The sequence below is a fragment of the Phyllostomus discolor genome, chromosome 1, assembly GCF_004126475.2.
Source record: "Phyllostomus discolor isolate MPI-MPIP mPhyDis1 chromosome 1, mPhyDis1.pri.v3, whole genome shotgun sequence".
Taxonomy (NCBI): Eukaryota; Metazoa; Chordata; class Mammalia; order Chiroptera; family Phyllostomidae; genus Phyllostomus; species Phyllostomus discolor.
This window is the reverse complement of record NC_040903.2, coordinates 25,869,346-25,892,737: the sequence shown is the minus strand read 5'-3', so window position 1 is coordinate 25,892,737 and position 23,392 is coordinate 25,869,346. Positions and strand designations below refer to the sequence as shown.

General features: G+C 37.0%; 1 protein-coding gene across 1 annotated transcript; it reads right to left on the bottom strand.

The window, feature by feature from the left end:
* Window positions 1–473: 473 nt before the first annotated feature.
* TMEM33 (transmembrane protein 33) lies at window positions 474–21,979 on the bottom strand. The gene is made up of 8 exons (XM_028505779.2): window positions 21,831–21,979; window positions 21,611–21,680; window positions 17,815–17,909; window positions 17,170–17,357; window positions 16,398–16,465; window positions 15,112–15,245; window positions 9,776–9,859; window positions 474–5,924 (listed from the first exon to the last, which is right to left on the bottom strand). Exons 2-8 carry the CDS (start codon window positions 21,653–21,655, stop codon window positions 5,795–5,797), a joined length of 744 nt encoding a protein of 247 aa, XP_028361580.1. The 5' UTR covers window positions 21,656–21,680; window positions 21,831–21,979; the 3' UTR covers window positions 474–5,794.
* Window positions 21,980–23,392: the final 1,413 nt, after the last annotated feature.

Below are 23,392 nucleotides of genomic sequence, written 5' to 3'. Positions count from 1 at the left end.
TGGACAAGGATTTGCTGAACTTGCTTGTGCTGTGTTTGGCTTAGCACCAACTGTTAAAAATTGCCCCATAAAATAAGTATCTGCCAACTCTACACAGCTGGAAGGAAAATATATTCCTCTGTGTTGTCCTGTGTTGACTGACTTCTTTGGATATACTGTATGTTGTGAATCATTTGAGAGTTAAGTGACTCATACACTAGAGGCTATAAATCTCACTAAGCGAAAAAGGACACCAGGAAGCAGGCGAGCAGTTGAGATCCACTCTTTTTTTTTTTCAGTCTCACCTTAGACCAGTATTTTTTTCCTGTTTCGTATTAGATCACTAAATTATACCATTTTCTATTGCTTGTGATGAACTGAGGACAAGGGAAGTGTTCAAAATCCCCTTATCTTAACAATAAGGCAATGAAGTGCAATGGAAAGCTGCATTCTAACTATCAATGTTTTCTGCAACATAACATTTTCAAATCTGCTTAAATCCACAGAGTTTTTTATTACACAATTTGATTTTTACATCAATAAAATCTTAGCTATAACAATACAGATGAAAGAACAACAATTTAATTTGTACTGAAATAAATATTAGGTATACAAAGCACATACAGTGAAAGAGGGGCACAATAAATTACAAGTGGAGACATTATTTTGGTCAATTACCAAAGAAAGCCCTTGACACGTCCAATTTCACACCATCAGATTTATCATTCTTGCTGATTTAAGCAGAACACAAAACAAATATGGATCCCAGGGCTTACTTTCACAGGTACCAGCACAGATAATTTACTACAGTGATCCAATTTGGAAATCAGGAGGGACCCGTAAATCGCTGCATAAAAGAAAGAGCAAATGAGGTCCTTTTTCCTTAGTGTCAGCAGGCTATGATTATTATGTTTATTAGATTTTCTTGAAAGGACTTCACATTTTCTCAAATATTGAGGAGAAATATATTTCCCCTCTGAGCCTTACATTAGCATTTATGTGCTTTGGTCTTGAATACAGGGGAATGATGAATTTTTCAATTTATTTTATAAATTTATACAGTCTGGATGGTATTGGCCTGAAGAGTGTAACTCCCCAACCTGTACAATATTAGATATTAAAAATGGATTCAAGAGAAGTTACTAAGAAATGCTGACATACTGTATATACAAATTTTTTAGTTCAATATATCCCATTATATAGAGCACCAGAATAATGCATTTATAAATCAAGCAGTTTTTTTATGACTCTAATCCTTGCGACCCTTGTACATGTGTTCCACTATAACACATCACAGATGTCACCTGCCCAAGACTTTGCCCATTTGGTCTCAACTGATGTAAGCAAAAATGTATGTCAAAAGCAATTTTTTATTTTAAGGTAAAAAAAAAGTCAAAGTTTGGAATTAAACTGTCATGACCCAAGAGAGAAGAAAAAAGGTTTAAAAAGACTGAGCACATCAAAAAAGTAGCTTCAGAAGGCTACGAAGGAAAAAGTGAAATGATTTTGGGGCCTTTTTCTCCTGGAATACGGCCTGAATTTTAGAGTCCAGCAAAGATATCCATCAATAATATCTTACTATCACTTTCTAAGAAAAAGAACCTGCACTAGATTTTAAAAAATACTGTACTTTATGCTCTTCTCACACCAACTGAAAGTCAAGGCAGGTCAGTCTTCCTGTTTGCTCTGCACAAAAGGTTCTAGAAAGGCTGTCCTCGAGTTGGTCTCTCACGCAGGAACGTGTTCCTTTTAAGAGTCCACTTGGATGTCGCCTTGGAAGACAAACACGTCCTAGAATAAGTACTACTACCAGGAAGCCTCCCTCAATTCTTTATTGAAGTTATTGGGGTGACACTGGTTAATAAAATGCTGTAAGTTTCAGGTGTAGAATTCTACAATACATCATCTGTATACTATATTTGCATGCTCACAACTCCAAGTCAAGTCACCTCCCCAAATTTTAGTTACTCCTTTCTTAATCCCAGATCCCGTAACAACTTTCTGCCCAGAATATTGTAAGAGGACTGCTCATTAAAACAACCCCTGGAAATAACTCCCGGGTATATAAGCATATGCTTTGGGTATACTCTCTGTTGAGCTACACTATCATAAAGCCTCTGCAGAACTCTAATCCTAGAGAAATTCCAATGAGGTATTAAGAGAAACTAGTTGTCTCTGCAACTCAAACTGAATTTACAAATCTAGGTACCATTCCTAATATCCAAAAATTTCAATATGCATTTTTATTTCTATAAAAGTTTAAATTTTAAGAGGTCAAGCTGCTTACACCCTCTAGTACCTACAAAATGACCATGAAAAAAATTTTAAGTACCATTTTTCTACACACCTGAAAAAAGAATAATTTTATAATTGATTTTGTTTGAGTGATGTAGAAACGTACAATAAGAAGAAAAAGAGATGATGATCTTAATAATGCCTCTCACAATTGTGGCCTATTTTACTGTTTACCTAGAAAGCTGATATTAACAGGATACATTTTCCAGCTTTTGAGCATTTCAATATTTTAATTATGTACTCAGAATAAATGCTTGCCAAATACTTGCTGAATATTGAGTAATTACATATTTTAAAAGGTCATGGAATTAAGATCCTTAGTTTTATGGCTGACTCAGATCTTTTAGTGGCTTTTAACCTTCCCACATGGCAGGGGAAACTGGGCGGGGGGGGGGGGGGGCACTTGAGGAAAGAGTGCCACCTACTGATCACAAACATACCTACCTGTCTGTGGTTACTTTCTCCCCTGAGGTTTTTGTGACAGAATAGGTAGCAAAACTAGTTGAGATCTGGGTAACAGCTTTGAGGCTAGCAGATCCTAAGGGGGTTTGGGCAGGGAAGAAGCTTTAGAATAATTATATTAACCAAATTAAATTCCTTAGCATTAGATAAGTATCTTGATCACAGTCTCTCAAAATTAATTTCATTCATTCTGATCTCAAACTTTCAAAAAACTACGTTAGTTCTACTTGTCTTATTACATATATAATCATTTTCTCTCCCAGGATGAATAATACTTATGTCCTAAGCCTACAAACCTAATCTGAATGTGTGATCCTGACTTTTAGGAAGAAAGGAAGTATTCTGATAGCACTGTATTTTAGTTCTACAATAGATCTCATAAATCTTTTGTAACTTCTGGTTTAAGAGTAACATGCCTTGATTTTCCCTGTAAGGGAGATACCTAAATATCTTAAAAAAAAAAAAAAAAAAAATTAAAGGCAAGCTTTCATTCTTGCTTACTTCCAGGACCATCTATCTACCTTGGCAAATTTTATCCCAAGTAAATTTACTAGTAAGTACGAACTGTTATTTAAGAAATTTCTTTTTGGAATGATGTTCAAGTTTCAATTCATGAGGAATCAAGTGCAGAAATGGAATATACACTCACTACTAGATAAAGGAAGTTTTGTATGAGGCTCCCCTGCCCAAGAAAGTGTAGTATCTAAAAATGGGAGAAGGACTGCATTTGCTGAAGGATTAGATATTCTGGATGTTAGTCATTTTTTAAATCTGTTTAAATAAGTCCAGCTATGCTGCTAATTTTTTCCTACTACATTCACTCTATATACTGCTATTGTATTTCCTTAATTTTAACTGATAGGTATACAAGCTACACTAGAATTTGGGATGCCGTATCAGCTGGTTGTACGTATTCGTATCACAGAGTCTGTGACTACAAGTTCATGCAAACTAAACATCTAATAATGTTCAAATTGTAAAATGTACTTTTCCATGAGTGTAGGAATATTTCATTTATAAATCAAGCCTTCCTTTAAAGAACAGCCAAACATGACCATGTCAGGAATATAATCCTGTTTTTGATAAAAAAACCTCGACTTTTAAAGCGCAGTGTTTTAAATTGTGAAAATCCAAATGTTAAAGCCAACATGAATTCTTTTCCTTATGAATTTTTTTTAGCCAACAGTAATTTTCAAAGTAAAAGAGAAAAACTCAAAATACAAGCACATTTACAGGTCATTAAAAGTAAATAATAAATAATCACAGTAAAACAGAGCACACAAAAAGAATATTAACAAGTGTAAAAACTGGTGAAATCTGAATAGGTCTGTACTTTAGTTAGCAATATTGTTCCAGGATTAATTTCTTAGTCACCTCTATAAATCTAAAATTATCTCAAGATTTAAAAATCTGTAAAAACAAAAACAAAAAAACTAGTAACTTAAAAATGTGCCTTCACTGCCAAAATTTCGATATAATTCAAGGCTTAAATTTTAAAAAATATCTTTAGATATCAATAGTATACTGTTTACTTAACATTATAGCCACTTATTACTCTAGAAAATTTAGTTCTTAAAATCATCAGATTACATATATAGTGACAATGAGGCTAGCCACGCACACACACACACACACACACACACACACACAATCAACTATTATGAGGCTGCTTCTCTAAGTTAGTAGAAAAATGTTACAAAAGAGTTGGTTATGGTTGAGCTATCAAGTAGATATCACATTTCTACAGATTGAAAGTTGAACAAAAAGAAAACTGATCTTACTAATAAGTTACCAATGAATGTATTTGAGAAATCCAAATTACATGCAGAAAGAAGAGAACTGGTTACAAAAACCGTTACATTACTCTGTACTAGAATTTTTGCAATATTTTAAACATTTCTAATCATGCAACAATAAAGGTCAAAATAAACTTTTTAGAGCTGATAGCTCAGTAAACAGGATTTAACATATCATACAACCCAAATCACAGCTGCATAATACATCCAGTTCCCCCAAATTTGTCCATCATGAAATATGAAATGTATGCTCTTTCCCCCAAACTCCTCTTCAGGGACCATTCCCAATCAATTACCTTAGCTATAAACCTTCCCATTTAACCTTTAAATCAGATTTGATGGGTAAAGAATGTACAGGATAATCTTCATTATTATTTCAGAAGAGATACTAAGTATAGTCATATAACCAATCTTCAGTTACATCCCTTTCAAAGGTACCTGAACTGCTACAACTCTTATGAAAAGTCAAGCATAAGAGACTGAGAAAAACGGCAGTCAAGAATTTGATCTAGGTAATTCTATGAACTATAGTAACACTAATAACCTATGTGTCCACATTATAAAAGAATGATTTCCTAAAGCTGTATGACTACTGCTTTCTGATATAAATGGTTAGGGGACCCCAAATATTTACCTCATTGGCTAATAAGCTTACAGTTGAGCCTTTAAAAGAAAAATTCAAATCTACAGAAGTATTAATGGAAATAAAATTTTGAACTCCTCTTATAACAGCACATCCAAAATTAATCTGTACTAACAAAGCAGCACAAAATCAATTTAATAACAATTTGAAATAAAATACAGTGGAAAATGTGGCTTAATCAACCAAAATTCATAAATGGCAAAATACTGTCTCAAAATATACTGAATTCACATATGTAAATGTTACCATAAAGAATTAATGCCAGATATAAATAAATTCAGGTTACCAATTAGGCTGAAACAAATTTTAGAGCTATTGTTACAAGAGAAATAAACATACATGATAAAGGCACAGCAGCATCTAAAAAAAATTTGATACATTTATTACAAAATACAAACTTCCTCAACCATTAACAACACAACACAGTAGAATTTTCTTAGAAACTTTTTTTATAAACGCTTGATTTAACATGCCAGGAAAATGTTATTGTTCCATTAAGATGAAGATGAATTTATGTAAATTGGAGTGAGGTCAGTTTCACACCTGGAATCAACAATCCCTAGCAGAAGTATCAGCTGCTACTAATGCTTATTTATATTTAACTTAGCTGGATATTACGCTACGCAACTGTTGGTGCCAATCTGCTTATAAATGCGATGCTCTGGAGACAAAGTCTTCTCACAAACAGTGGGCAAGAAGGTTTCATTATTATATGTTCGACAATAATCCTCAATTCATTAAACAAGGTCCTGCAAGATAAAATAGTTTTCTTTCACAAACACATGGAAAAAAAAAAGCAAAATACAAAGCAAATGCTGATGAAGAGATTTCCCACAGCCATTAAAGAGTCTGAAGAAGTAAAAAAATAACTAGAATGAACTGCCAACAGTTTTCCCCGGAAAACGCAAAATAAAATTCTTACATCAACACCTATCTTTTTGGGGAGAAAAGTTCATTTAAACAAAAGCATTCAATAAATGGCTACCTCTGAGGGCTGAGGTTAGGGATGATTTATAGCTTTACAGTAGAATCACGTCGTTTTCACATTTAACTTAGGCAAATTCAACTACTAGTTCTACAAAAGAGGGCAAGGCAGTGAAAGTTACATAACGTGGGTAATCCCACATACTATTTCCGTAAATGAACATACTGCCTCTTACAGCTTTCATTTATAAAACAGGAATACGTACCTCACAGAGTCACAGCGAGGTTTCAGTGAGAGAACACAGAACATGCTCAGTGGATGTTACTGCCCACCTGGATCATTCCACTGAGCAAACGGTCACTTGCTTGCCTTCAGACTAAAGCCCCCAGAACCTGGCTCCCATCAGATTTCTGCTTCTCCCTGTCACTCTCTGCCATGACCCCCACGTTTCAGTCACGTTGCATGCTTGCAGACTCTGACTTTGCCTTAACTGTGCTCGTTGCCTACAAAGTACTCTTTACTACATACTGTAAACATTACATGTAAATTGTATAAGCTAGCAGACATAATACCATGTGTACCATAATTTATAAGTGATTTGAAGGATCAAAAACGTTAATTTTTGACTATTCACAACTCTTGCTCTATCTTTCTATATTCTCCGTGTTATTTTTATGGTTAGGAAAAAGTAATAATCTGCTGTTTCAAAAAAAAAAGTAAGAATGTAAGATGCTCTCACACAAAGACAGGAAGAAAATTTGGAAATATTCATATTTATCCCAAAGCCTGCCTTTCTTGCACCTCCTCTCTTTGTGACAGCCCTATTATTGCTCACAACTCTTCTGTTCCCAGGCTTGAAACCTGGAGGTCATCTTTGTCTCATTCTCCTTCCCCAGACCCTGAGTTCCTGCCCTCCTAAATCTCTCTCTCACTGACCTCCTCCTCCTCCTCCTCTACCAGTGAGTGAGTTCAGGCTCTGGACGACTCTAACGGTCTCCACTGGTCTACCTTTTTCTCCTCTTGGTGAGCCTGTAATCCATCATCTGGAATGACGTCTAAATCAGACTTCATCACATTCTTAACCCCTCCACATTTGAAACTTCCAGTGTTCTTCCTACTTTGAAGTAAAATCCAAACTTTCATGGTCTGCTCCTACCTTTCTTGGCACAGATCTTTATTATTTTCCTGTGTACTTCTCCTCAGCTCAGGCAACACGCACTACTGCTATACTAAGCATGTTTAGGCACCCATTTACCAGGACGCAGACTCCGAGAGACTCGGCTTGTGCCGCCACCTCCTCGGTGTATTTTCATCCCTGCCCCCCCCCCCCCCCCCCGTTCTCTGTACTTGCACAGCAGCACCCTCCTCATCATGTTGCCTTACACAGCTGTCTAATTCACTTAGCTTTAAACTGCTAGGAAGCAGGTATTTCAACAGTACAAAAACATGTTATCACCCACACAATCATGTCTTCTGAATAAAGAAATCAAATGAACAAAGCTAGAAGGCACATGAAAAATACTCTAGTCAAATCCCCTCAGGTTCCAGATGTGGCTGAAAGAGGCTGGCCCAAAGTCACATGGCTAGTTCCTTTATTCTTGGCTCTATCCCTGACATAAGCTAGACAAAGTCACAGAGTTACTTTGTTTGGAGAAGCACTGACAACAGAACTTTCAGCAATGACCAAAAAGCCATCAGCCATACGTGGTGTTTGAGCACTTGAAATGTGGTTAGTATAATTCAAAAACTGAGTTTTAAATTTCATGAATTTTAATTTAAATGGTCAAATGTGGCCAGTGGCTACCATATTAGACAGCACAACTCTGGACAATCTACACGAGACATCTGTAAGTACTGATACCATTAACTTGAGAATAAATATCATGATAGGTAAAAATGGTACAAATGGCCATTAGACTGTCTCAAAACCCTTAACAAAGTGTAGTATTGAAATTGTGGCTTCACAGCCCATGTACCAATACCTACAGGCTCAAATATTTTCCATTACCTTTTTACAGTTTTGGTTAAAATGTGCACTTATGTGAGAACTTTGAGGATGTTTATTAGTATACACTTGTGTTATCCTGATCTATTGCTATCCTTTCCTTTTTCTTTCACTGGACACTTCTCAATTTCTATTTGTCCTGATCTTATTTAAGGGTATGTGGAAAAATTTGAGTGGAGAAGAGGGCATAAAGAAGCAGATAAAAACAAATCTGCTGATGAAAAATGGATGGCAAGGAACCAGAAAATGTCTGAAATGAGTACATGGACCAGAAAGAAAAAAGGCAAAAACTTATGGAATCAGTAAAATGGAAGGTTTATTTGCAAATAGGGACTAGTTAATAACCTATGACTAATGTGAGTAAACTCTATTTTAGGAAATATTTGTAAAGACGTTGTCTAAGAAAGAGTAAAAATTCTCAAAGAAGAATCAATATCACAGAAAAAGGAAAATAAACTATTAAGAACCTAATAAAATCTAAGCACCTTTTAAACCATTACTTCATTTCTCCCTGTTTTCTCCTCTACCAATGAAGAAATTAAAATGTAAATAACTTGTCTGAAGTCACAAACCTGGCACATACCTGGCCAGCATTCCAATTTAGTTCTTTTTTACTTTGCATATGAAAATACAACAGAGATCATACTAATGGACTCACTGGATTTCTGGCTGAATTCTGCTACATGCTCAACTTGTTTTAAACTCGAAAACAAAAACATTAACAATGCTTATCTGAATAACACATTTAAAAGGCTATTAAAAACAGCTATTCATTTCAGCTTTACTCTATAACTTTTGAGATAAGCATAATAATTTAAGCCTCCATTCCTGAACACTATAGTAAGTCACTAAAATAATTTTCTTTAGTTTTCCACTCCAAATATTCTGCACAAGGCTATCTGAAGATTATGATGATCACATCAAAGCCATTGTTCCTATATTCTAAAAGATAAATTCCATACCTCCTACTGTGAAACTCGGAACATTTTATGATACGGCTCCAAGACACCATTTTAATCATTACTCCACCACCTGCCATTCAAAATCTCCGTTAGCCACCAAACAGGCCTGCTCCATGCCCCTTACACGTGGCCTGTCCCTCCCCACCTCCCAACCTGCGCTCCTACTTGTCATCGCACCTAGAACGCTTTTACCCACTCTCACCACCTACTCGAAGACTTTATTCCTTCCAGAACAAATTAAAATCTCTCTTTTGTAAGGCTTCCCCAGGCTCTTCTAGCTCAATGATGTCTCCCTCCTGTGGACTACAGTACTGATAGGATAAGTAAATACACGACAATTAACGGTAGTCATAAACTGACTTGTGAATACTGTATCCTCAACCACCATTTCCCTCTTTATTATTTGACATGTATTTTGTTTCTTCAACTACGAAAATTCCTTAAGACTTGTGGGACTTGTCTTACCCATCTTTAAATTCCTTAAGCTTTAGCACTCTTTTTGAGGTGGTCAAGATAACTCCAGTCTCAGTTTTTGAAAGAAATACACCTTCTCATGCACTCTAGATAGTTCTAAGGCCTAGAACTTAAATGTACAAAAACATTGCTTGCTTCTAAATTCTAACATAAAAGCTAAACCACGTAAAAGTTACAAGTACTGCACTTCACAATACTCTTAACAACACAGATATGAACTTATCACCAGCTTACCGACAATATGGATTTCTTCGAGAGGAGTATCGGAGAGTAAGAAATCTATAGTATATAAAAGGCTGGAGCAAACTTCCTTGACCACTAAAATAAACAAATACAAAAGTAATAAATATACATTATCAATTCATATACAAACTCTCAAAACTTAAAGGTAATTTAACTGGAGAATATGTCTTTATTCATCAAATGGTCATCATAGATTACTATCATAGATTACTACTACCTATCATCTAAATCCAAGTTACTGTCAAAAAGGAAATAGAAAAACGTATATATGATCAGTAGAGTAAAATGTTAGTTTAAATTTGTATGAACATGTATTCATGCATATATTACTTTTAAAAATTTTAATAGCTACTAAATAAATCAGATATATAAATGTTATATATGCTTCCGTATAGGAGACCATTCTGTGTGGCGTGGGCTCAGCTCCCACTTGGAGATGCACAGGACCCACGCTCATGGATAGGTTCTCCCATTGGTAATCAGGCCTGCAATGTACCTAGGCCACTTTGAGACTTGCTTTTGCTAAAACTCCCTTGCCCTGAATTGAGGCACAAGCACTTACTGTAACTTTCCTAAAGTCTGTGCTAAACCTCCCCAGTATGGAGTGTAACCAGTTCAACCACTTTTCCCTTTGCAAATATCCTTCTTTTGTGATGTGATTAGAGGCATCCTCCCCTTTGTTTTCTGTAAAAGGTAACCACCTAAAGCAAATCTGTGCATAGTAAATGAGGACCATCACATAATGTGTGGAGAAACCCAATAAAGGCCTGTCACGGCAAGGGTCAAGGCTTTTTCTCTTCTTTAGAGAGAAGCCATACTGTCCCCTTTCCCCCACAGGACTCGGTAGTCCGTGTGACTTTCTCATGCCGCACCCACAATGTGGCGAACCCCACAAGCCAGGGTCCGCATCACTTCCATAATTTCTAACAATTGATAATCAGGTTTTAAAACTTTGTAACATGTTAAAATAAAAAACCATTCATTTATATATAACAAAAAACACGAATAAAATCATAAAGGCTCACTTATAAATTTTCATACCTTATTCTAATTATTTTTCTTAGTTAAAAAGTACAATAACAATACCCCAAGAGTCATATATGTTTATGAAATTTTAAGTCTGGAATTCTTTCCTAGGAAAAACTACCTGAATTAAAATGTCTACTGAAATAACTACAAATAAAACGCAGCAACAACATGGACAGTGAGGTAGCAGGAGTAAATAAATATTATGTTTAGTTGATGAACTTAGCATGCAAGTACTTAAAATCCTGATTATGAAACTATACAACAACTTTGAAGAAAGCAGGAAACTGTACACACTACTATTTTTTGTGTGAGAAAGTACATTAAGATGTGAAATATTTGTTTTTTAGGTTAATTTTTTAGCCTCTTCTTCTAAATTGTGGTGTTACCTTCATAATAAAAGTAATTTACACAATTACAAATTTATCACTAATTTTTCTCAATCCTGTGACGAATCTTTAACTTTTTAAAATGAAAAAATCATATACTTACTATAGAAAATATAGATAGGAAAGAACATTCAACGAAGAACAAATTTCTCATCATCCAAGTCAGCTCCTTCCTCAAAGTTACAGCACCATATCCATCCCTCCAGAAATTTATACACACAAGCATACTAATAACTAACACTGATATAGCGCGGACTTTACAATTCGCTGAATCCATTTAACAACTTTGGAAAGTGGTTATTATCATTCCCATTTTATTTTTTAAAGACTTTATTTCTCTTTAGCCCTGGCTGGTGTGGCTCAGTGGATTGAGCGTGGGCCTGCAAACCAAAGGGTTGCCAGTCCCATTCCCAGTCAGGGCACATGCCTGGGTTGCAGGAGGATCCCCAGTAGGGGGCACACAAAAGGCAATGACACATTGATGTTTCTCTCCCTCTGTCCTTCCCATCCTCTCTCTCTAAAGAAAAATAAAATCTTAAAAAAAATGATTTTATTTCTTTTTAGAGAGAGGGGAAGGGAGAGAGAAAGAGGGAGAGAAAGACCAACTGGTTGCCCCTCACATGCACCCAACCAGGAAATGATCCCGCAACCCAGGTAGGTGCCCTGGCCGGGCACTGAACCAGTGACCTTTTGGTCTGTGGGATAATATCCAACCCACAGAACTACACCAGTCAGGGCTCATTCCCATCTAAATATAAAGAAACTAAGGCAGATAGAAACATATATATATATATATATATATATATAATATATATATGCCTTGAAACACATAAACACTCCCCAAAACATAAATGCAGAACACCCCAGAGTTGTTAATAAACTTTTAAACTTATTCTATCTTGGAGATCATCCCCTACCACAACAGATAAATTTCCCTCACTCTTTTTACAGCTTCAAGTATCCTATCTTATGCATGTACTATTATGTAACAAGCTCTCTACTGATCAATCTAAAGCTATGGTGGTCATTATTTTATGTCTTTGCAGCATATGTGCATGTATGTGTAAGGTAAACTCATGTTTTATGTTCCTTTTAAAACTCATACAGAGCTTTAAACATTACTGCTACAAATATAACTTAATAAAGCTTTTTAATATTAGGTAATGCTTCTACCATGAAGGTATCACTTAAAGAATTTAAAGTGGCCCTGGCTACTGTGGCTCAGTGGATTGAACACCAGCTTGTGAACCAAAGGGTCTCCAGTTCAATTCCCGGTCAGGGCACATGCCTGGGTTGTGGGCCACGTCCCTGGTTGGGGGCATGTAGAGGCAACAGGTTGACAATCTCTCACTCATCAATGTGTCTCCCCTTCTCTTTCTCCCTCCCTTACCATCTCTCTAAAAATAAATAAGTAAAATATTTAAAAATATATGTAAAATGGTTTTGAATTTTATAGTCGGTATTACATTCAAGTGACATACAGCTCTAATAGCTTTTCCTATTAGGGATTAAATAAAACTTTATCACCTTACTTCAAGTTTTTAGAGTAACAAAGTGCTTTCTCTATTTTCATATTTCTGGTAAGTTCTCATCACCTTTATGGTAATCCTGAAAGATTAAAATCACTTTGTACGTAAGCAGTATTTAAATAAAAGATCAAGCAGCACAACTGAGTTAATGTAGGAGTACAGTCGAAACTTGGCACTCCAACAAAAGTCCACTGCAGTTCCCCAAATGAGATTTTTGTTTAAGTGTGCATGACATCTTAGCATTTCAGTGCAATTATCTTAAGCTGATTTAAGAGAATAAATTATTTTGCGTGTTAAACAGAACTATCAGGTGTAAATATTAATTATCTTCATACAAAGAACTAGTCTTAGAATCTACATTTTAACTCCCATCCAGTTACATCAAGCAAATCACAGAACCTGGTATGACCCGAGAAACAGAAAAATAAGAAAGTAAGTGGGGGTGGGGTGGTGTGTGTGGCAGGAACCGATACTAAAAGAGTTTAAGTGTCTGATCAGAAATCACAAGAGAGAGAGATGAACTAACTTTCAGAGCAAAAGTTTTAGAGCAGAGTAACAGACAAATATAGCTGCATCAAATCTTACATTCAACATTAATAGAATATAGGAGCCAGAAGGATTTTAGGCAATTTTTTATTTCTACCAGTTTTTTTAAATGTGGAAAATCAAGGCTCAGAAGGTTAAGGGTCAAGTCAGCTAGCATCCAGGTCCCTTACACCCAATGAGAAGTCTTCTCATTGTACCATTACAGAACTTTATCAGGTTGTATTATCTAGTTGGGACCCCGCACTCAAGAAATAGGTGTTGATCCTGGACTTTTCAGAGGAAAACATTACTTAAAAGAATAGAAGAGATGCCTTTATGAGGAAAGCTGTAAAATTCTTTATCAGTTTGAAAAGAGACTGTTAAAGAAAGCAGTAACTGTCAGGTGCATAAAAACCTCAGGCAATGAACATTAAAATATTCCATGAACAAAAATAAGTTACTAATAAGACTATGGAAATTAATCAGATTACAGAAAACAGGTAGTATAGACATTTTAGATGACAACCTGTCATGGTCAATTAAACACAAAATGCACCTAGCTTAGACTGCACAAAATCAATTCAGGTATCTATGTTAGAGATAATACTGACAGAAAAGTGAGTGTTTGGGAATAAATGCCCTTCCAAACAAGGGAATGTGTAATAAAATGCAGCATATTAACATGATGGAACACGACACAACCACTAACTTAAAAACTCTGTACATCAACATAAGTCACAAAAACATACTATAGGAGTAAGAAAATGCAAGACACAGACAACTGATGCATTATAACTTTGGATATAACATTGGATATAAAACAAAACCTCACAACCATAATGTGATAATATATATTTTCTAGCTATTTGCATAAGCATTTTTAAAAATATTTTATTTATTTATTTTTAGAGCAAGAGGAAGGAAGGGAGAAAGAGAGAGAAACATGGATGTGAGAGAGAAACATTGATCGGTTGCTTCTTGTACGTGCCCTGACCCAGGACTGCACCTGCAACCCAGGCACTGGACCTCAGCTGGGGATCGAACTGGTGGCCTTTCGTTTTGCAGGATGATACCCAACCAACTGAGCCACGCCAGACAGGGGTGCATAAACATTTATAAAGGATGACACACACACATTATCAAACTCCTTACCTCTGGAAGGAGATGGAAATACTACTATGATTCATAGTCAAATGGTACTATAGCTTTTATTTGTAGTGTCCTACCACTTGTGAAACAAAAAATTGAAAAAAAGCAATAATCCAGGTAGAAATGCAGTTTTAAAACTTAAATGCAAGAATATTGATAAAACAGTCAATACTCTACTTTTCTAACATTCTAATTTTTAAAAGGATGGCTTTCCATATTCATGCACTACTTCTTTTTTGCATTACTTCTACAATTAAGATACAAACAAAACATGGAGGTAGCAGTAGGCAACATACCAGACTGTAATTTTTTCAGATTTTTGTTTGGCATAAGAATCATCTTAATAATAGAAGAATGGACTAACCTAGACTTCCCAAGATTCTTTCAAAGGTGGTTAGTTATTCTGAAATTAATTTCTAAACACTAAATGATAAATCACGAAGGCTGATACATAATACCTGTTCCTAGGTTTACTGTGTCTCAGGTTCTCCACTATAAAATGTGAAAAAATTAACGGCTTAGGTCCATCTAGCTCTACACATCCAGTATCTACTTCAACAGATTTAAGCAAGATAAAATTTGAGTTAATATATATATTTATTGATATATATATTTTGCATCAATAAACATACATTATGTATTTACCTATATATTTATTACATTTATAACATTCATCAGCCTCCCAAAACAAATATATTTTTATTCTTACCTAAAAAGCATAAAAACTGTAGCAGGCATCAAGAGTATTTCATTACAAGCAATGAATTTCAGAATATTCTGTTGATTAGCACTTAATTTATCCAACATAGATCTCAGCAGAGGTAAGCTATTTGAGCCTTTTGCCTAAAACATCAGAAAACAAACGTTAGAAATAATAAAGCATTTCTGACCACTCAATTATTTTCTTTCTTTAGAACAGCATATTCAACAGGACATACAACCAAAACACAATTATTTGGAAATGATGATATAAAGTACAGAATCTATTTAAGGACATAAGTTAGTGTGTTCTCCTACTTGATCATATTTTTTGTATTTGAAGATTTAAAAAGAAAAGTAAGTTTAATACAAGTCCTTTTCATTCTTAGAGGCTTCATTTTTCTTAAGATTAGATTATTTCACATAAATGGTGGTTATTTCTCTCCAACCATAATGAAATCTGACTACCTAGTAATACAGTTAAAGTATCTGTGACTCCTTAGCTAACTAGAGATAGAAATTCTGAAGTCTAATTACTCCTGTAAAAGAACTAGAGAGATTAAAAATGAAGGCCAACACAAGGCAAATTTGGATTTTTTTTAAGATTTATTTATTTTTAGAGACAGGGGAAGGGAGAGAGAGAGGGAATGAACTATCAATGTGTGGCTGCCTCTGGCACACCCCACACTGGGGACCTGGCCCATAACCCAGGCATGTGCCCTGACTGGGAATTGAACCAGCAATGCTTTGGTTCACAGGCCTGTACTCAATCCACTGAGCTACACCAGCCAGGCCAAATTTGAGTATTTTAATTCAAATTTCAGTGAATATGCAGTCGAGCTAACTGACACACTTAAGTTAGGCTTAATAAGAAACCTAGGAATAAGAAATTTTCGGAAGGTACCAGTTCTGAGCAGTAGAGTAAAAGAAATTCAGCATACTCTATTTATCTTATATATTAGAATTAAATATTGAGCACAAAAGATCTGTTGCCAACTTGTCAAACCTAAAAGATTTGATTCCATTAAATGATACAGAGATCTATTTCAAACTTTACTAATTCTTGGAGCAACTGGGGGTTAATTTTAAATACAACTTTTTATCAACGAAATAAACTATTTTGTGAAATGTAAATAAAATATTCCAACGTTCAAAGGGTCAAATCACTACATAATTTAGGGAAGTTTGTAAGGATTAGAGGAACTTTCTGTGACAAAAGCCAAAATGTCTCAGAGCTCAAATTCATGTCAACTAGCTGTAATCCGGGAATTTAAAAAAAATCATAGTTTTACTTACGTCAAGGACCTTTTTTGTGTACGTAGCGGCATGAAGCAAAGAGAATAACAAAACTGGGAAAATACTCACTAAAAATACAATTAAGGAAAACATTCAAAATTCATCAACTACTCTGCAAACAGGCTATGTGTTATGCCTGAATATATATATCTGAAATGGCATCTGCTAAAATGAGTTGTGACGATTTTTTTTCAGTGTTGCAAGGATTGAAAGTCAAATCCGTATATAATGGCAAAACAGGTGTTCAAAAAATGTTTCCTCCTATTCTGAGAATTATCTAAAAAGGTAGTATCTAGTCTCAAAGATATATTTTATTGTGCTTCCCTTATATATAGTTGTATAATATTCAAGAACTCTTAAGAGCAGCACTTTTCAAAGAATAAAACACTTTCTTTCCTGAGGAATGATCCACAGAAGCAAAGTAACAATGAAGACAATTCAGTTTAGGAAACACTAGAAGTCTTCTAGTCTCCCGATGTACATCAGCATATCAAAGGCCCTATAGTAAAGAAACCTATTTACCAGTTCACCTAGTGTGCTTCTCTAAGGTACTAAATAGCCACCCACTTCCTCCATCCCTTCCTTTCACGTTTTTTTTTTTCTTTTTAGAATACCTATTATCACCCCAGGACACTTTCGAAATATGTAAACACATGAATTCCAAATGGGTGATTTCATTCTCATTAGCTCCAGAGATCGTCCATGTGTCCCTATTTTCTACTCTACCCATAGCAATAGGCAATTTTATTGTTAATAAGGTACAAAAGGATACTTGTAACAGGGTAGGAATTGACGAAGATGAGTGAATACAGCAGGTAGTGGCAGCTGTCCTCCAACAAAGCTTGGGCCAGGAATGCTCTGCTCAACTGGAAGTGCGGTAACCTTTGATGCAGCCTCAGAGCACTGGTAAGAGCATTTGCCAGCAAAGCCCGTTGGTAAAAGCTTGCTGCTTCATGCAACCTGCAAATCACCAGAGGAGAGGTTATCACGAGACATAAACAACTACCATGCCTCTTCCTCCTTTGTGAATTGCATCATAATTGCACAACACCTAAATCGATTAATTATAAACAGAAAAAAAATTACTAGAATCTATTGTACATTCTTATAAACATCACTTTATATACCTAACTGAATTTTATAAAGCAGTCATTCTTTCCATTACGTTCAAAAGTCCAAAATGCAAAAAATATGAACTCATTTCCACATATCCATTGTCTCTCAGATATTCAATGTGATGTTAGTTTTCACAAAGCATGTAATACAATATATCCCTCCAATGAGTGACATTATGTTATTAGTGCCTTAAAGACAAGACTTGTGTTTAACCCCTTGCAGTTTAGTAAGTCTTGGACCTAAAAGATATTGCATAAAAACTGACTGGAGAATCACAGGCAGAAAAAGATGTAATACATACCCAAGAAGAGGCAGAACAAACAAAGCAGAGCAGTAAACTGTGAACAAGCGAGAAAGCCACATCGCTGTGTCCAGTTTATTGGTCATCATGAATTGCTGAATTTAAAAAGAAAAATATTGTAGTAAACTAAGGCTGCAAATTATGTTTATAAGAATAAAGATTATGCAGTTTATTCCTATTCATAAGGTTTTAATGACTGTGTAACAATACCATTGTTTTTTTAAGACCATTAAATGAAAACTCTTAGAGCAATTATTTTACCTAACAAGTCCCAACACCCTAGAGCCTTACACTTTTGATGTGAAAAGCACTAGAAGTACTTAAATAGAAAAAATACCAAAAAGACTAATTAGGAAAAAAACTTTGAACAGAAACTTAACTACAGTTGTCTGTATTCATCCTGCATTTGTAATACTGACTTCATCTGTTTTAAAAGAACATTATAAGAACTGCTTGTTAGAGAACTATAGCCTATTCTTAGAGAAATCTCAAATTCAAATGGGTATGTCTGAGACTTGAATAAAAAGGTATCGTACAAAGCCACTTTGGATTAAATAAACTTTACAAAGGAGAAATGTAAAACTTTACAAAGGAAAACGCCAACAGCCACTCGCTACTGAACCCAGCCTATGGATGATCTGCCTATGTACACAGAGGGGCCTGACAGGTGCTCAAAACACGGCTGGCAGGAGTTAAAGGGCATCTGCCTCCCTGACTTTATGACCTTCTCACCCCCTGGAAACACCCCCAGAAGTCTCACCCTGGCCTCAGTGGCCCTGTATTGAACTTCCACACCACTTTCTTCTCCAGTTTTTCTCATTCTCTGTCCCTTTGCTTCTTTTTGCCAATAGATGTGTCCATCACCACTAATGCAGTAACTTAAAATCTGTTCCACATTCAAAATCACCTTATATCCAAATTCTAAAGTGGCTATTGTATTTGCTGATAGGATCTACATAGATAATTTTTACATCAAAGTCTAATACTAACAGCCCTGGCTGGCGTGGCTCAGTGAATTGAGCGCTGGGCTGCAAACAGAAAGGGTGCCAGTTTGATTCCAAGTCAGGGCACATGTCTGGACTGAGGGCCAGGTCCCCATTTGGGGGAGGCATCTGGTTAATGTTTCTCTCAAACATCACTGTTTCTCCCTCCTTTCCCCTCTCCCTAAAAATAAATTTAAAAAATATATTTAAAAAAAATCTAACACAAACGTGTGCAGATATATAAACAGAAGTTTCACAAAAAATACTTACCCATACTACATGTGATGGATTTTGGCATTCTGTATCCTAGTTAATGTTTTTTCTTAAAGATTTTATTTATTTATTTTTAGGTAGGCGGGGAGGGGCGGGACAAAGGAGAGGTACATCAATGAGTGAGAGAGACATCAATCCGCTGCCTCTATCACCTGCCCCCAACCAGGGACCAAACCTGCAACCCAGGAATCGAGCAGGCGACCTTTGGCTTTGTGGAACAACACCCAACCAACTGAACCCACTAGTCAAGGGTTTACATAGTGTTTTAAAAATACTTACGTGGTTCCACTAAGCTGATTTAAAAACTCATTAATGGGTCTTACCCTAGAGTCTAAAACACTAGTCTAAGCAATCTAATAGAATTATTTTTTGGAGGAAGATGCACAGGGTGGAGCAAAAGGTTTACAGTTGTGAGTACATGAAACATTTATTCTTGTGTTACTATTTATTAATTATTGTATCATTTTCCATACAAACTGTAAACCTATTTTTGACCCACCTTATAAAAAGATTTTGGAAAAAATGCAAGTAAATTTTGAAATTCAAAGACGTTTTATTGCATGTCTTTTTAACAGCATGCAAGTTACTTCAGAAATATGTCTCTAGTTCATCCCATCCAACCATATTGTTTACTCCTCTAAATTTAAATGATCACCAGCAGCCAAGAGGAAGGACGAATCTAGCTTACTACGCTCAGTTTTTCTACAGATACTCAGATTCTACACCACAGTTAGAAATTTAATTGAGGAACATTTTCTTTATTACTTAATTTTTTTTTCTTTTGACTCCAGAGGGGAAGGGAGGGAAAATGAGGAAGAGAAACACTGATGTGAGAAAGAAACACAGATTGGTTGCCTCCTGCATGCACCCCGCCTGGGAACAGAACCTATAACCCAGGCATGTGCCCTGACCAGGTATCGAACCCAAGACCTTTCAGTCTGCAGGACAAAGCCCAACAAACTGAGCCACACCAGTCAGGGCTAGAACATTTTCTTTAAAGCCTATTTGTTTAGGGTATTCACTTTGTGATAACTCATTGAGCTATGCATTCCATTTTGTACAGTTTTATGTACATATATTTTATTACACAACCAAAAAGATTTAAAAAGATGCACTGGTTTTAAGAGTGAACTACTCATGGGAGTAGGGGGGAGAAAACTGTACTTGAACAATGATTAAAATAAAAAAAAAATTAAAAAAAAAGAGTGAACTACTCAATCATGTTATAAACAGTTCAAGTAAAAAAAAACAGTAATGGATCTTTGGGTGAAAAACTATTCATGCAGTCTCAAAGTACCATGTCATAGATTACTTTTTAATAGCAAAGGCAAAAAAGGTATCTTTACAATGGAGAATCTGGTGGATACCACCTTAACCATATAATCAAATTAATATCTCCAAAGATGGGATAAATGAACATAAAATGCTTCCTACTACTACTATATATAATACATTGAGAAGGGCAGAATATCACTTACATAATATTCCTACAAAAATGTGTAACCTGAATCTAATCATCAGGAAAGGAAAAATATGATCAGACTACTCCAATTTGAGGAGTGTTCTGCAAAACAACAGGTCTGGGCTCTGGAAAGACAAAAATGGGAAGAGGAGGGCAAGGGGCCTGTTCTGGGCTAACATGAAGGCTGAAGGCCAGTAAAGGCAATGCGTGCTTTTTGATTGAGTCCTGGGTGAGGAGAAAGCAGCTTTACAGGACAACTGAGGAAATCTGAATATGGACTGAATATGAGGTTTTAACGTGTATCAACGTTAAATCTCCCAAATTTAGCCGTAAAACTGCAGTGATGACTATAGTGTAGTCATGCTGAATACTTAAGTAGTTAAGGATTAACTATCATTATGTAGGCAATTAACTCTCAAAAGGTTCTGCAAAATAAAGAAAATAGAAAGTGTACATATAAATAGAGATGCCGCAAAATGTTTAAAAAGAAAAGGTGACGCTCAATTCACATACTCATAGTGTTTAAAATTAGAGGGCAATAATGCTTCGGGCAGAAGTAACTAGTAAGCAGTACATCTACATCTTAGGGATAATAAGTTCACATAACATAGAATTTTTCTTCGTAAAAAAATGACGAAAGGAAGACAACAAAAGGCCGCTCTCCTCCTTTGCCTAGTTTTCATATAATGGCATAAAATGGGCAGAAACGTTCTCTTGCCTACAGGCGTGTGCGGAATGAGGAGTGTCACGGCACACTCTCATGTAGCACCTTTAACCTTGGGACCGAAGGGTGGAAGAGGCAAGAAGGCCCGATTTCCACAGCACACAGGTGTGGGCCACCTGCTCCAGGCCGGCCCGCCCACCCGCTTGACTTCGCTTCCGAAAACAAAAGTTGTAGCTGACTCTACTTCTCCGATCACGATCTCCCTTCTCCCCGGACGCCCAGCTACATCCCAATCACTACTTCCAGTCCTTAGGGCAAATAGGCTTTTGGAGCGTCTCAGACCCCACTTGCAACACTTCCTGCTCCTTCCAACCTCGTGCAGATCAAGCCAGACCACCCTGCCCTCTAACTCACCACTGCGCCCGCCCCTTGGGGGCCGTTCGAGGGGGTATCCGCCATAGGGGACACACACGTGTCTGGGACGCTGCAATTGGGAAAAGAAATAAAATGTCAGCCCAGGAGCCACGGGTCCGGTAACCGGCTTCCCAGCCCGGTGCCACACGGCCGGAGCGCCCTGCGGGAGCTCCAACCCTCCAGAGGAAAGTTCTCCCCAGCACCAGTGCAGCAGACTCACCCGCGGACACCTACAGTGGCCGTGCAGTACCAGTCCGGTACCGCCAAGTACGAAGCTGAGTTTCTAGAAAGACCGGAGCGAAGGCGGAGCTTCGAAACCAGGACCAACAGGGCCGCTCTAAAGCCGGCGCCGGGTTACTGCCGGAACAGGAAGTGCTCCTTTCACTTCCGTGGGAAAGGGGCGGTGATGAAGAGGGGGAACCTGGAGCGGTGCCCCGGGGCACAATGGGAAATGTAGTTCTTCTTGTGTCAGGTTCAAGCTAAACAGCGAGGCCGTTGAAGCCACTTGACTCTCACCTCCAACTTACAGACGGTCCCTCCTGCTACGTCCAAACCACGAGCTTTATTTGCTCCTTAACATAGAAGGCTCAGCAACGTCTTCTTTGCTGTTTTCCACCAGGGGCTCATTAAGCCTTATGGTTCTACTTTTAAAATTAATTCTTCCATAAGGACTTAAGGAGACCTGCTATGTGACAAAAGCCAGGCTTGGCATGGAGGATAAAAAGATGAATATGAGACAGACTGCAGGAGGAACTGACAAGTAAACCGAAATCACAGCACAGTGCTTATGTAATATCAGCAGAGGCCGAGCTAATTACAGGGAGCTCATAGTAGGGGAACTAAATCAGAAAGGCTCTGAGAAGTTTACCTGGAAAAGGTACTTCTGGCCCTAAGTTTTGAAGGACAAGCAGAAGTTGGCCCAGTGGAGGAGGAGATTCCAGATAGCAACAGAAAGTGCATGAAACAACAGGACAGAGTGAGGCGATTAGTTCAGTGTGGCCAGAATGAAGGTGTCAGCGAGGGAGACTGAAAAATGTGGACAAGAGAATCAGGCAGGTGTGCTAAAGAGACTATCTGAACTTATCCAGGCAATCCAGGCAACCAGGGTACAATTTTAAATGGAAATGTGACATTGTGAGATTTAGATCATCCTGGTAACCGGCACATGCTTAAAAGGGCAAACTCAAAGCCAGAAGACTAACTGGAAGGCATTGTGTATGTGTAGAAGTGATGAAATCCTCAACACAGGCAATGTTCTGGGGGAAGAGAAGAGGAAACAGGACTTGAGGCCATCGGAGACTTAGTGATTCACTAGGTGTGGGTGTGCTGGAGAGGGAAGGTTGTGGTCTGAGACCTAGAGAGGAGCTAAGGGGAGGGGTTAGAAGAACAGGATTGAGAAAAAAATCTGAGAGGGTGGGTGAGAGAAAGCTGACTAGAGATACACAGGAAAGTTGATACCCCACTTGAAAAACATGGACCTGTATAATATTCTGACTCTCCCAGATGTGTAGTTTTCTGCCAGTATCCATGAACACCCCAGGTGCCAGTCAGCTGCAGCTGACCAGTCATGTGGTGCCCTCTTGAAGCCTTGTAAACTACTGTGTTTGTAAGCCCACTGCCCAGTCTCTAGCCTGGATGACCTATCTGCCTAGCTACGGTAAAATACTACCTCCTCTGCACTTCTCACGATTATTATTCCATATTTTTACAGCGCTTGTCACACTCTGACATTTCTTGTCATTATTTGTATTACCAGGAGTGTGTGTGTGTGTGTGTGTGTGT